General features: G+C 47.0%; 1 protein-coding gene across 1 annotated transcript in view; it reads right to left on the bottom strand.

Annotated features, from left to right (window-relative positions):
- The window catches only part of LOC135809910 (uncharacterized), a 20,213-nt gene extending 7,847 nt beyond the window's left edge, over positions 1-12,366 (bottom strand). The window contains exons 1-5 of the mRNA XM_065323356.1: positions 11,911-12,366; positions 3,026-3,062; positions 1,345-1,410; positions 876-1,019; positions 1-74 (exon numbers count right to left, since the gene is read on the bottom strand). The exon at positions 1-74 is cut by the window's left edge and continues 24 nt beyond it. Coding sequence (XP_065179428.1) covers positions 1-74; positions 876-1,019; positions 1,345-1,410; positions 3,026-3,062; positions 11,911-12,084 — 495 coding nt within the window. The 5' untranslated portion in view covers positions 12,085-12,366. The remainder of the gene's footprint in view (positions 75-875; positions 1,020-1,344; positions 1,411-3,025; positions 3,063-11,910) is intronic.
- Positions 12,367-13,932: the final 1,566 nt, after the last annotated feature.

Genomic DNA, 13,932 nt, shown 5'->3' with positions numbered 1-13,932 from the left:
GGGTGGTCCTATGATTCTCCTAGGCTGGCTCTCGCCTCGCCAGACAGCTATGCGATACCCGGTCAAAGGACAAACTGCATCAAAAACAATTGGGAGAGATATTGAGAGAGAGAAAGAGAGAGAGAGAGAGAGAGAGAGAGAGAGAGAGAGAGAGAGAGAGAGAGAGAGAGAGAGAGAGAGAGGAGAGAGAGAGAGAGAGAGAGAGAGAGAGAGAGAGAGAGAGAGAGAGAGAGAGAGAGAGAGAGAGAGAGAGAGGGGGGAAAGAGAGAGAGAGAGAGACAGAGAGAGAGAGAGAGAGAGAGAGAGAGAGAGAGAGAGAGAGAGAGAGAGAGAGAGAGAGAGAGAGAGAGAGAGAGAGAGAGAAAAGAGAGAGAGAGAGAGAGAGAGATAGATAGATAGATAGATAGAGAGAGAGAGAGAGAGAGAGAGAGAGAGAGAGAGAGAGAGAGAGAGAGAGAGAGAGAGAGAGAGAGAGAGAGAGAGAGAAAGAGAATGATCGAGTGAGTGACTGAGCAAGCAAGAGTGCATTTGTACACCTGTGATATAACGAAGGTGAGAAAGAAAATGTACAACAGGGAAAACTGATTAAGACAGGCATACCGTCCATCTCAAACAGGCCCATCAAAAAATGTATAAGGTTCATCAGAAACATGCGTATGATCCATAAGTAAGATGTTACTTTCACACTTAGTTGATGGTTTGTCCTTTCAAGCAACAGGTTATGAGGTCTTTGCAATGTCAATACGCATCTACCACCCTCCATTATCTTTACATCACTTTAGATATCTCTTTCAGGACACAACTCTCTCAAGAAAATAGTATCACGGTCAGGGGCAGTGGGGGGGGGGGGGGGGGGGAGGGGAGCAAGCACTCACGTTCTTTCGGAGTTTTCCATTGAACAAGGATGACGATTTGATCCTTGGACCAATACGTGACGGTAGCATTGAGGTTCTGAGGCGCGGACGGTGGCGTACAGTTCTGATGGTTTTCCATAACAAACTGCGGAGTGTCGTGGCAGTCTGCAACACACAGAAAACAATAAACAAACCACAGAAAGCTGTTTAGGTGCCAAGGTAGAAACTAAAGCTGTTTAGGTGCCAAGGTAGAAACTAAAGCCTGAAAATTCTACATGAAACATCGAAGCAGTTTTTAAAGATATTTTGCTCCACCATGGAAAACACCATGGAAAACACCATGGAAAACCATTTGAAGGCTGCTGTCCACAGAATTCTGTTGAGAGAAGATGTGTTGGCAACCGGAATGTCAACAACAAGACAATATCTGCTTGCGAACAGCCTTCTTCTCATCTCGCAACAAGAGGGAGGTTTATTTAAATGCACCCACCATCATAGCCTGCCTCTCGTTCAGTTGTATAGGTCGGTTTCAGAAGGCACTTTGCATCCACACCCTCTGCAGCAGGCACAATTGCGAGCAAAAACAACAGCACAACAGGCATTAGGTGATATGTTTGCAATACAATGTACAATACACAAAATATGCAAAAAAACACATTTTTCATGTTGACAGTGCAAAATAACGTTGCAAATCGTGCCTACCCAAGTTGAATTGACGACGGTTTCGTTGTGTTTCCTTGCTAGCCTAATCTTCATACTGCTCTTTCCAGGTTCCTTTAATTCTCTTTTTGATTTGTTTCCATTGTTCATTTTCTCAGTTTTTCCCCACCATGGCTGGTTAAAATCGCCCGCATAACATGTGTATTGGCACTATGTCATCGTGATTGTGGAATAATAAGGGTATGGATAATAATAATCAACGCAATAAATAGAGTAAGCTGCGCACTCAGTACAAACACCATAAGCAAAACTTGTTTTCATGTAAATAAAGAAGCTTGTTCCTAAACGTTTTCGTCGCCATCTCAGAGGATTACTGGCAAATCAACATTAGCTCTAAACTCAATATATATACGCACAATGCAAGTACTAATTTAGACCCTAACTAGCGCGAGAAAATGAGAGGTGAAAGAAACATTACATCAATCAACGATATCAGGTGACAACAGATGCGATAAATTCACCACTAGAAAGTAACCATGCAACCACAAACGAGAACTACTGATCTAAATTCACAAACAATTTCAACGTAAACAAATTCTTTTTCTGCCTACACAAAATTGGCTTGGTGGTAAAAATGTACTCGAAGTAGATAGACTCCAATACACGCAAATACCTTTGACTACGTGAACGAGACCAAACAAAAAAGCAATAATCAGTATAACTAGAACGACAATCACTATTCTGAACAAGATGGTTAGCAACAGAAGATTCATACACCCTAACACCACTACTAGAAGATGGCGACGAAAACGTTTAGGAACAAGCTTCTTTATTTACATGAAAACACGTTTTGCTAATGGTGTTTGTACTGAGTGCGCAGCTTACTCTATTTATTGCGTTGATTACATTTTTATCTCCACGTAAGCTTTTTAATAATAATAATAATAATAATTTTTAGGAAATTAAAGGCCACATGCCACGTACTGCTCTTTTCTCACCTCTAATTTCCTAAAAAAAACTTTGAAAGTCTCCGTGAAGTCCAAATTTGAAATAATAATAATTTTAATATGGCAATAAGTAGGACGAGCTGAAGTGACATTTGGATTACTTTATTAACAATGTAATCGATGCAAACGATGCAAAAAAACAATGTAAAGGGTAAGGAAGATACATGTATGAAGAAAAAAAAGCGATGGAAAGAAAACTTGTTCGAATCATCTTTCTTTCCATCGCTTTTTTTCTTCATACATGTATCTTCCTTACCCTTTACATTGTTTTTTTGCATCGTTTCCATCGCTTACATTGTTAATAAAGTAATCCAAATGTCACTTCAGCTCGTCCTACTTATTGCCATATTTTAAATATTCGACGAGGAGACAATAATTTAAAAAAATTATTGTCTCCTCGTCGAATATTTAAATAATAATAATAATAATAATAATAATAAACCCACACAAGGTGCAACATAATGCTACTTCAAGCAGTTGCAAATTGCACGCCATAGTCCTCACCAACGCAAATCGACTCCGCTGGATCCATGTACTTTGCCTGCAGGGAAACACCAAGCCATAAGCGTCCAGAAAACTCTCAATGACAGTAGTCGACTCGTCCCCGTGATGGGGCTGCATGACAGCATGCTCTCAAGCACGTACGTGTACTTGTCCGTGCATATCATCACTATAATCGTTCATACATGTATGCCACCCCCCCCCCCCTTCACATCTTGGCTATGTGCTTTTACTTCAGTCCCATGGACATCCATAACATCATATTAACATGTCCTGCATGTGACAATTTGCCTGGAATTTTCCAAAGGAACCGCCAAATTTCGAAGATTGCGAATATCGATCGATTTCGGTATGATTGTTGTGGTGTGTTCTCAATAGGAGAGGCGAACCGTGAGTTTCACATGATTATTTAAAGAAATTCAAATGGCGTAATGGTCTAGGGTCTATATTGTAAAGTAGTATTATCACTAAGCAAATATGCATGCTCTTCAGGTACCAACTCCCTTCCTTGTGTCACGATCTGTCACTTTCGATTGCAAGAGGATCGCCCAAACATGTCAGTCCTTATCATCCAATGGGTCCTGTGGAAAGGGTAGTGACATGGCCACCAGCAACACCCATGTGACAGTAGTGACCTCATGCCTGCTTTGGGCTGCTTCCACAGCTGAGCCCTTTATCACTGAGCCGGATTGTCCGGAAATTCAGCAGCACTGGCACGACCTGATTTCTGAGCTCAGGCAGAGCTGCGTCATGGAATGTCAGTTTTCTGCCACTAGCACTGACGTGCGATAGATAGCTTCATATGGCAAGCCCCCCTCTTAGCGGATATGAGTTTTGACACTCACTGAATTATGTGATAGAGCAGTCATTCCTTCCTCATCCTTATCCTGGCAAATTAGCTAGGGCTACAGGACTGCAGCGAGTTGGCCCTAGAAAGTGCCTGCTTGGACGAGCCATCATATACGGGCACTCTTCGAGCTGTGCGGCCTCCTCCGTCTCACGTCTATTTTCGTTGCTCGCAGCAAGCTTGGTCACACTTTGTCGAAGTGCCATCATCCTCATCATGGCCATCCACATACTCTGTCCAATGACATGGAATGGAGACGCACTGCGCGAGAGTCTCCCGTCAAGCGTACCATTCACTCAGCCCCTCAAGTGCTCTCATCGCCACCAGCCTGGAACCGAACTTACTGAGCACTTGACATTCCAAAATGTGAAAATAATAAATTAATTGGGAACAAAACCTCGAGGCAACATGCTGCAAACCCCTCCATGCACCAATGAACAGCGTGATGATTGCACACGAGTGTCCTGTGGTAAGTACGTTTCAGGAGAGCTCAAGATGGTGGCACTAATTACAATAGGTACCGGAGCCTGCATGGCCTGGGACACAGGTGCTAGGCTAGGGAGAGTGCATACAATGATCCACCACCATAATGGACCGCTAAATAGCGGCACACTGCACTTGTACTTGTCACGACTGTATGACCATGCTGACAGGCTGTGTAGATCAACGTTTCGAACAAAGTTTGCTTTCGACGTGTTTAGTTTGGTAGTTCGGCCTACGAGACTGCATCCATTGTGGCTGTGGGGGTATTGACACAAACCGAGACTCCTACATAGCCAGGTTATGTACGTACTTGTGTACAAGCCGATAGACTCTCAAAACCAGACATTAGTGGGAAATGGGGCACTGTACAGAGAACGAGACTCAACAATAGCCACCTAACGTTTTAGACATCTTGGCCTACTATAAACTCACAAGAATGATACAATGTCATGATTTGTACTGAGTCTGAAGTAACAGTTGCTGCTGCTTCAACCAACGTCAGGAAGGTGTTCAGTGAACTGGGATTGGTAATTCCTCCTCTACGGCGTTGCGGGCTCTAGCACCATAACTATTGGTATTGCCAAGAGTACATAAGGGGTTATGTACTCTTGGTATTGCCCAAAGGCTAGAGTGTCTTGCGGAATGTAGATCTACATTGTACAGGATTGTACTTTTTGTACAGAATCAGATGTATCTGATGTATCTGATGTATCAGATGTATCTGTTCATACGGTACTAGGAAGCAAACGCATTATGCTAATGTGGCAAGATTGCCGATATGACTGGGGGCGCCTCTAATCAATCAATTCATAGTTGCGAAGGAGCGACTCATACGAATCAACTTTGACAGTTCGTTTCCATGTGTTTCTGCATACGGTCACCCAGCAACAAGTAGTTACAATGCCATAGTTACTGTGCTCCAATCAGCATCGCATGGTGATACTTGGCCTTCTTCCAGATTTCTAGAAAATGGACTGCCTATCACTAGTGTAGTACTGTGACGATGTTGCCAGGCACACGTGTTTGTGCTGGCCACTACCTAGTACCTGCCATTATTCAGCATACATTGAGCTATAACCTGCCCGAACGGCCACAAGGACTTAGGAAGTTCAATCAGCACAGAGCTATCCCATGGCCTGGGTGACAATAAAGAGAGAGAGAGAGAGAGTGCGCGACGTGTGACTAGTATAAATACGCCTTAAGCGTATGCAGGTGCTACAGCTATATTTGTCTCAAATGTTCTGCCCACAACCACCACTATTAAGCAATCATTTCGTACTTTCACCAGTGCCCGCGGGAATAGCATCCCATTAAACGTGTCAGTTTCAGTATAGTGTGTATCCGTACACAGCTCACCAGAAAAGACTAGTCTAGATTTGAACCAGTCACTCAGATAAAGGCCTTTCTGACAAAGACATACCTATTAGTTGCGAGGAGTTTGAATTGTATCTTTTATGTGTTTTGTACAGCAGGCTTTAGCGCATCCCTCCACACTGACTGCATGTGCCATCGACCGGAGTACAATCTCGGGAACAAGCAGAGGCTCTACCCGATGCACCTGATCAGGGTTTTTTAATTTAATGCCCCCTCGCAACATACGGGTAAAAATCGGTGTAGCACTGACAGCAGGGCAAAGTGCATTTTTTGGTCAAGCGGTCCCGTGCACACACTCCTGGTCTAAAACGAAAAGAAAAGGAAGAGCTATTGCTGTAGTTGTGTATCCGTCGCAATCCCCAGTGACAGTGTATTCGCAGGTTTCAGCATACGAACAGCATAAGGCATTTTTCGCCTTGAGTGCTAGTTGTAAGGAGCGTTTGCAGCGGTCGGCGTAAAGAGGAAATTAGCCACATTGCGTCGAGAATTCCATCTTGTGTCTCGCTAGGTATGTAACCTTACACAGCACTGCAGGTACACAGAATAGCCTCTACAGTGCTAGTACATGTAGTAGTAAGCTGCTGCTACTAATGACCATAGTCATAGAGTGTAACGTCTGTTGCTGTTCCTACGTAACTAGTGTCGAGGGAAGGGAAGTTCAACCTTCCAGTAATAGGCACATGTACTTCCTTCCAACATGCGTGCTCCAAGCAAGATGTTAGGCATTGCGTAATCGCAATCGATACACTGAATGAAAACTCTCTGCGCCCACTAATTGTTGCATTGTATCAGACAACAACTTGAAGTTGGCAGCCAACGCCACAAATACCATACAGGCTGAGAATCCCAGTTTCAAGCACCACACATCAATTCCAAGAGTGCTGCTCTGCTCTTCGAATTGCAACTGCCCCAAAATGGTAAAGCACCCACCGTCACGGACAGAATGAGCTGGCGCGACCAAAAAACAGATTCTACTTCAGTGGCCATGGATAGCGTGTAACATTTTAAATTATTATGATGTGCACATGTCGAATCTAACCACTACTACTGGCATTGCCTATGTCCAGACACTACCTAGATGTCGCACTATATACCGTACAGATTCCGTAACACGCCAGTACACGAATGATACTAGTCATCAAGAACTGCTCGACATCTCAGACTGCCGATGAGTCCTTCCTCCATCATGTACTAGAAATAGACTGCAGGGCGTTCGTGTGAATTCCAGCCGATACGAGCACTCACAGGCATTTTTAATTTAACCCGAAGATACTGTAGACTTGAGCCAGTTGAGGTGTGTTATTCCGGCATGGATGCTTAGCCGTCTCATCGGTTGCTTTCGTGTGCGCAGGATCTGTGTTCCCATTCGCTGGATACGATTCAGCAGGCGCCCCTGCTCACCCTGCTCCTGTGTACCTCAATGTCTATCACCCTCACCACAGTTAATCACCTGCATGGCTACAACTTTACAAGTACGAGTAAAAGTACATGGCGGAATTGATGTGGCCTTGTATCGATACTGGCTGGCAATATCTGAACAGGGGCAACCTAGCCAGGGAGACTGAGTTAGTTTTGTCATAATCTGGGCAATGTTAGCAAGCCTCAGCTCTCAGCCCTCCCAGCCATCTGGAGGTGATGGTGATGAACATGGTATCGATGTGACACGATTTTAAGGCTGAACTTCGTTTCCACTGAGTCTGTCAGACGGCCAGTGTGGCTTTGTGGGTCATGCCACAGACATTGAAATATGGCGGCGCACGACGAGGATTAACTGCTTGCTTCATGCTCCACCACACAGACTCTGCAATACAGCCTACCCGAACCAGAATGAGCTTTAGTAGCGACACAACTGCATCAGTTGACAGACATTAATGTCTGATTGTTCTTTGCAGACCACAGCTCGACTTTCAATCCAGTTGCTAGCATTGTGTTCCTGCCACAAAGTATAATGCCTCCCTCCGTTCAGTATCCACGATGCACTTCATAGACGCGTGATGATGTAACTACATGTATGTATTATGTGGCGCACTTTCCTTACCGCAATTACCAAAAAAAGGGGAAGATCCGTGATTGTACACGACAGCCTGACACTAATGTGACGTCATATACAGGATGCTGATGCTGCAGTCTGCACTTGAGAATGTCCTCAAATGCCTTTGTAACTATTTTCATAGCATTTGCATGTGCCTTCTGTTACTAATAACCTACTTCGTCTAGCTACATGTAGTATGTAGCTTAGCCACTCTATGCCCACAGGCAAGAGTGGCAATGTCTACTGTACTGGTGATCATTGAATGGCATTGTGAACCAACGATGAAGGCGGTGTACCCATTTTACCAAGATGTATGGACATACATGTCCGTGCATCTGTGTGTTTGCCTGTGTGTGTGTGTGTGTGCGTGTGTGTGTGTGTGTGCGTGTGTGTGTGTGTGTGCGCGCGTCGGTACTATGTCGTTCCGTTCCTGGTGAAATATTTACTTCTGGCAGTCCAGAATTTAGTGGAAGTTGCCCTCCTGGCCTGGCACAGGTTTTAGAATGGTTAGACGAGCGTTTGTCTGTAGCTAGGGCAAGTGTGCTCGTCCCACTGGCCGGCAGAACGACCGCTGATTTGCCGGTTGAGATCCTCCACGGGGCTGTAAACAGGGGGCTCAGAGCCAACGAAGCAACGGCAAGAGGTCGATGGTGCGGTCAACGGCCTGCACGAACTAAGTTGAAGGAACTCAATTCCTGATCCTGCTACTTACTGACTGTGTGCCTAGCAGAGGTGCAAGCAGAAGAAGACGGAAGTCTCCTTTCCACCTGCGGCCGAGCACTGTGTCGAACACACTGGTAACGTTGCACTGCGGATAGCTGGCTCGAGGACGACTTGTTCAGCCAGATCCGATTAGGGGAACAACCACTACATCCGCGTTGGCTTTGCAGCAAGCTATGCAGCTCTCCCTCTCTCTCCATCATGTGCCTGCATGCAGTTGGTTACGGCCCTGCAGCTTCACTTTTTCCAGCATGAAATAATACCGAAGGGACTGGCCACTATGCGTGGCACGCCAGATCGCGCAGGATCTATATTCATTGCCGTGTATATTCAATGCTGTGGAATAGTGCGCGCTCTCACGAGCACACCATCGCCTCTAGAAGCACCTGCCGGGAATTGCTCGCGACCTTTGGACGCGAAATCGCCACCTACTCGAAAACTTGTCGACAGGAATGAGGAGTAGTGAAGGGCGACATTGCTCAATTCTCCTGCTGTGCACACTCTCTACATGCCGCACTGCTACATCCTGGTGGCCTTTGTACCAACACTGCCCTCGCCAAGCGAAACTAAGCGAAGAATTAGTGACATGTAGTTATTGTTCTGCGTGAACTATGTCAGTAGGAGCACTACAGGTCTACATTGTGACCTTGTACAGAGCTCTTCTACTGCAATGTCATTGGCTGAGATTGTCGTGGGCGGGTGTAGAGCCTCCGCGTCCGCCGCCTCGACTAGTTGAGGAATTCCAATGTCGCTTGATTTTCCCCCTTGCCGTCCCGCTTCCAGGGCTAATCATCATGGTTTGTAAGTGCAGATCATGTGATAACCAGTCCAGACAATATTGCTGCGCATCCAGAACATGAGAAGACCCTGCACTGCACTGGGACTGGAGTTGGCCAGGACTAACTTAAACCATCTAGCAGGAATGCCTGGAGGCAGCATTATGATTGATCAGAGAGGCACCGCTCTGGGACCAACACCATAACACTATGCTACTACGCCCTGCTTGCCAGCATCAAATCATTGCCTAGGCTCCGCTCTGGCCTATCTGGGTAGTGAAAAAGCGGGTCTCATCGGGCGTGTAAGACATGCCTTCCTTACAGGCCACAGAAAACCGCACTGTGTGCGGACGTCTTCAAGCCACACGACCAGTGTGTAGTGCTACGTTCATGGTCGGCGTATGAGTACATGGCAAGTGTGTATTCCACCAGTTAGGCCACATTACATACGTCAATGGTCCAGCTGATGCACGGAACCATATGCATGTGTTCTTTGTTCGGAAATACTCCGTTCTTAATTAGCAGCCTGGGGAACAAGACTCCGCCGATGGCAAAGACTATGTTTAGGGGCCTAGAAACATCGCTGCGCATAGCTAGGGAGTGACAAGCACGACCGATGATCCTCCGTGAAAACACACAACAGAAACCAAGATTTGGGCATCATAGTGTCGTACTTGATACGTGACGTAATGTACGATGCCCAATTTGACTACACAAGGACTATTGTCTATACATACAGTACCTCTATTTGATGCCTTTCCTGGGCAATACGTTTTAAACGCAGCTATAAACGTAAAAACGCCAGCACCTGATGATATTAATGGTGTCGCTGAAACCCGTACTGGTACATGGCTGAAGTGATGCGAACCATGGCGTCGCTGACACTAGTTACCTGCCTAACAGACTAATCTAGTCACACCTCTTCTATCTACCTCTCCAGTCATGCATGTTTTATGAGCAGCTCCAGCGGTGGTGACGGGGCCACCTTTGGTCAGCCATTCTTGGGACTCAAACGGAGCCCCAGCCACCACGGCACTACACCATAAGATTTTAGTAACCCTTATTGGCTTAGGCTTAGGCTCGCCAATCTACAGATGCAAGGTACAGCGGGTACAGTATGCAGACCACAACTCCCTAGTACGGTCAGGAACGAACCCCGCACGCGGCGCCATACCACCGTCGTGTCCTCACGTTCGCAACCACAGGGGCAAATAACATACTGTCATGTAGGCGGTAATGCATTAGGTATTCCGCTAGCCAGAAGTTCCCCCAACAAGATTGAGGAGCAAATGTGTGTCGCCTGCGTTCCAGCAATGTCTGGACCGCAACTACCAAGCCATTACGTTACAGTGCAACACTGTCGTGTTCATCGTCGACATTGGGCAAGGCAAGCATGCCATGACCATGCAATCATGCTGTCGGGCCCAGTATGTCCCCATGCGCTGTGAATACACTGTTCGCCCGCCCCATCCACTGTCCCCCTGCACTGCAATAGGGCTAACTACTTGGAGAAGCTGGCGGTGGGATAAGTGGCCCAAAGTGGTGACTTTTCTGCTCGGATCTAACCGAGCACGGGCATAAGTGGGCTTCTTTTGTTCTGAGCAGGCGTCTCTGCATCGTTCTCTCAGGGCAAACGCGTACTTGCACGATCCGTCAAGGACTACTGACAAGGAGCGCGAGCAAGGCGTTCCATCGACTCCCATTCTTGCCATACTCATACACGCACACCCACAGCTACCGATTATGCGAAGTAAGGAAGCCAAGGCGTCCAACAGAGAGCTCGCCATGTAACACACTACACACTACACAATCCACGAGTTGCACAGTTGCCACCACAGAACATTCTTCCTCAGCAAGGCACATTCTTTCCCCTTGCCATCGCCCCAAAGTACGGACCTAGCTTTACACTCTAATCACCTCATATCAAGTAATAGGTTTAGAAAGGACTTGTTCGGCGCTCTGTACCGTAAATCTCATGCTAAAACCTTCTCCCAATCCCATTCCAGAACGAGTAGTAGTAGGGAATGGGATGGATGGCTACAGTTGGAGATCTCGAGTTAGATCATTCCGCGTTACCTCCACTCAACAAGCAGACACTGAGACATTCATGAGAAAGACTAGTCTACACACAACCACTGTTATCACTCCATGTATCCACGCGACAGACAGCACACCCGGAGCTCCGTTTCACTCGGCCATACGTAGAGTACATTGGGACACTTCTTGGACGACGATGGCATGGAAATACAGCTGAGCGTACCCCTAGAGTTAGCCTTCACTCAGGGAGAGTGAAACAATGGGTGGCCCAGGTCCCCAACGAACCCTTCTTGCACATGGGCCACTAGTTAAGCGACTTTGAGACCAAACGTCATGAAACAAGAGTGACTGCGGTATTATTACCCTTTGCCCATCTGGTCTACGTCCACTGAAAAGCTTGAGCTGCCACGCGCTAGACCGCCGAAAGGCTGTTTCAAAGGTTACCGACACGCAATGGTGTTTTTGCATGCAAACACAGCAAGGAAGGGATAGAAACGACCCTAAGAAGGATTTCGCAATGGCATTGCTGTGATTATGCGCAAAAATGGAAAGGAAACGCACATGGCGGAACACGAATAGCTAGAGAGTGGGGAGGGGTATATTCGTAATAATTACTTACGGATGACGATCCTCTTCTTCTCTTTCCACATATCCCAGATACACTATCAGGCTGGCAGCAGCAGACTAGCACCAGCATCACCAACATCCATCTCTGTATCGACGTCTGGCTCCGTCCATTTGTTGTCCGCGGGCCGACGCCAACGCGCCAAACGCATCGATGGTCTTCGCCCATCCTAGCGCCAAGTAACTACAAGCTACGCGAATCCAGCGCGAGGGCCGCCAAAGACTTCTGCCAGAGTGGAGCTTCCAACACGTCCACTCTAATGCTAAATCTCGTATCAGGGTGTCGAGCGAATCAGCTGCTGACCAGCGTTCACTGAGAGCTTTCAGTCATTCACCTTCCTCAGGTCTCACTATCCCTAACTGTAGCAACGAGCAGGAAGTCTGACTTGCAACAAGCCTTGCCGTTGTTGTCGCCTTCGCTTCTCTCTGGCATTGGGCTAACTGCGGCATGCATTTGTAGTATACACGAGTGGCTGGCGGAGGTGCTGGGTCAATTAGTATTACGAGCCAATTAGGCACGTGTGTGTGTGTGTGTGACTGCGTGAGTGTGTTGTGTGTAGTCTAGATGACCTCGTGCATCCACTCGACTAGTATGTGCACAGCGGGCATGCAATCATCGCTGATCACTGATACAATGACGGATGTGGAGGGCACTGTAATGACCACTAGGCACAAGTGCCAGCATGCCCGCCTCCAACCCCATTGTACATAATATGGGGGGGGGGCGAAGTAGAAAGAGCTAGAGCCGTAGAGGGGACCCACTTCACTCGTAGAAATAATATTATCTCCCAGCCTACGCAATAGAACCGACAGGGGAGGGGGGTTGGGGAGGCTATACACACGGTACGAGCAACGTCAATGGTCATATCCATACAGTCGGATAGAAGCACAATGATTGTCATGTTCCAAAACCACACTTCCCAATGGAGCCCCATGGCCATGTACTGACTCCACTACTAGCACTATGCAATACCATGTATCGGGCAGTCAGAAGTACATTGTATGTAGTGGCTGCGCTGGTGCCGTGAATGCGTGTAATTATAATCGGTGGCTGGTACCATATTGGCTGATGCAGTGCATGCGCGATCTGATGCCGAAATGGCTGATGGCATGATGACATGTGGATTGTGATGCCAGTAGTTCCGGCATTGTATTTGTATTGCTCAGTGTGGCACACCCTTGACTGGCGATGGCCTAGACCGTAGACTGTGCTGACCAGTACAGTCACGTATCCATTTGACTATTATATTAATGCATCCATGTACGCATGTACCATGCAGACCGACCGCACTGGCTCAGTCTTACGCGACCACCTCAGGGCATGGTGCAGGTCATGTACCCGTCGTGGCCTGCCACGTCTTAAATACACACTCACTTGTTGACTGCATCCACCTGACGGAAAGGGGCATTGAATGATGGGTCCCTGTTCTCCTGCCCTCCACCACCATCCAGTCCAAATACCCCATGATTGTCGACCGACTGAGCTGAACCAGGGTCGGGATGTTCTCCTGTGCTATGGCCCCTCACCCTAGTCCTTCATGTTGTGGGTTTTCGAAATCAACAACTGTATACTCCCTTCTTAAAAGCTCAACGCCTTGTGGTAGGTTGATGGAACTGCGCTGATTGACCTCAGCTAAACATCATTACGATGTGTCTGCATCATAGCACTGGAGATCCCAGTAGAATTATCATAGCCATAGGCGGCATACATGTACATGTATGGCTGTGCGCTGTAAGCCACAATGTACCCGTAGATGAGGGCGGTTCATTAGTTCAATTTGGATACAAGTTATTCGCCCAGCCACGAGTATTGTCCAAGCCTTTTCATGCTAGTGACGTGTACATGTAGCAGCTTCTAGCAGGCGTTATCACTGAGACTGCTACAAGGTTGCATGGTGCAACAGCTTGACTTGGTGACCTTCGACATGCTCACCTGCATGCGTATAGTTACCATCGCAGCATTCCTTCGCGTTCATATTTTGTACCTGCACCGGTTTAGCTGCTCATTGATATGACT

Source organism: Sycon ciliatum, chromosome 2, assembly GCF_964019385.1.
Source record: "Sycon ciliatum chromosome 2, ocSycCili1.1, whole genome shotgun sequence".
NCBI lineage: Eukaryota > Metazoa > Porifera > Calcarea > Leucosolenida > Sycettidae > Sycon > Sycon ciliatum.
The sequence above is the reverse complement of the archived record's forward strand: the minus strand, read 5'-3'. Positions and strand labels throughout refer to the sequence as shown.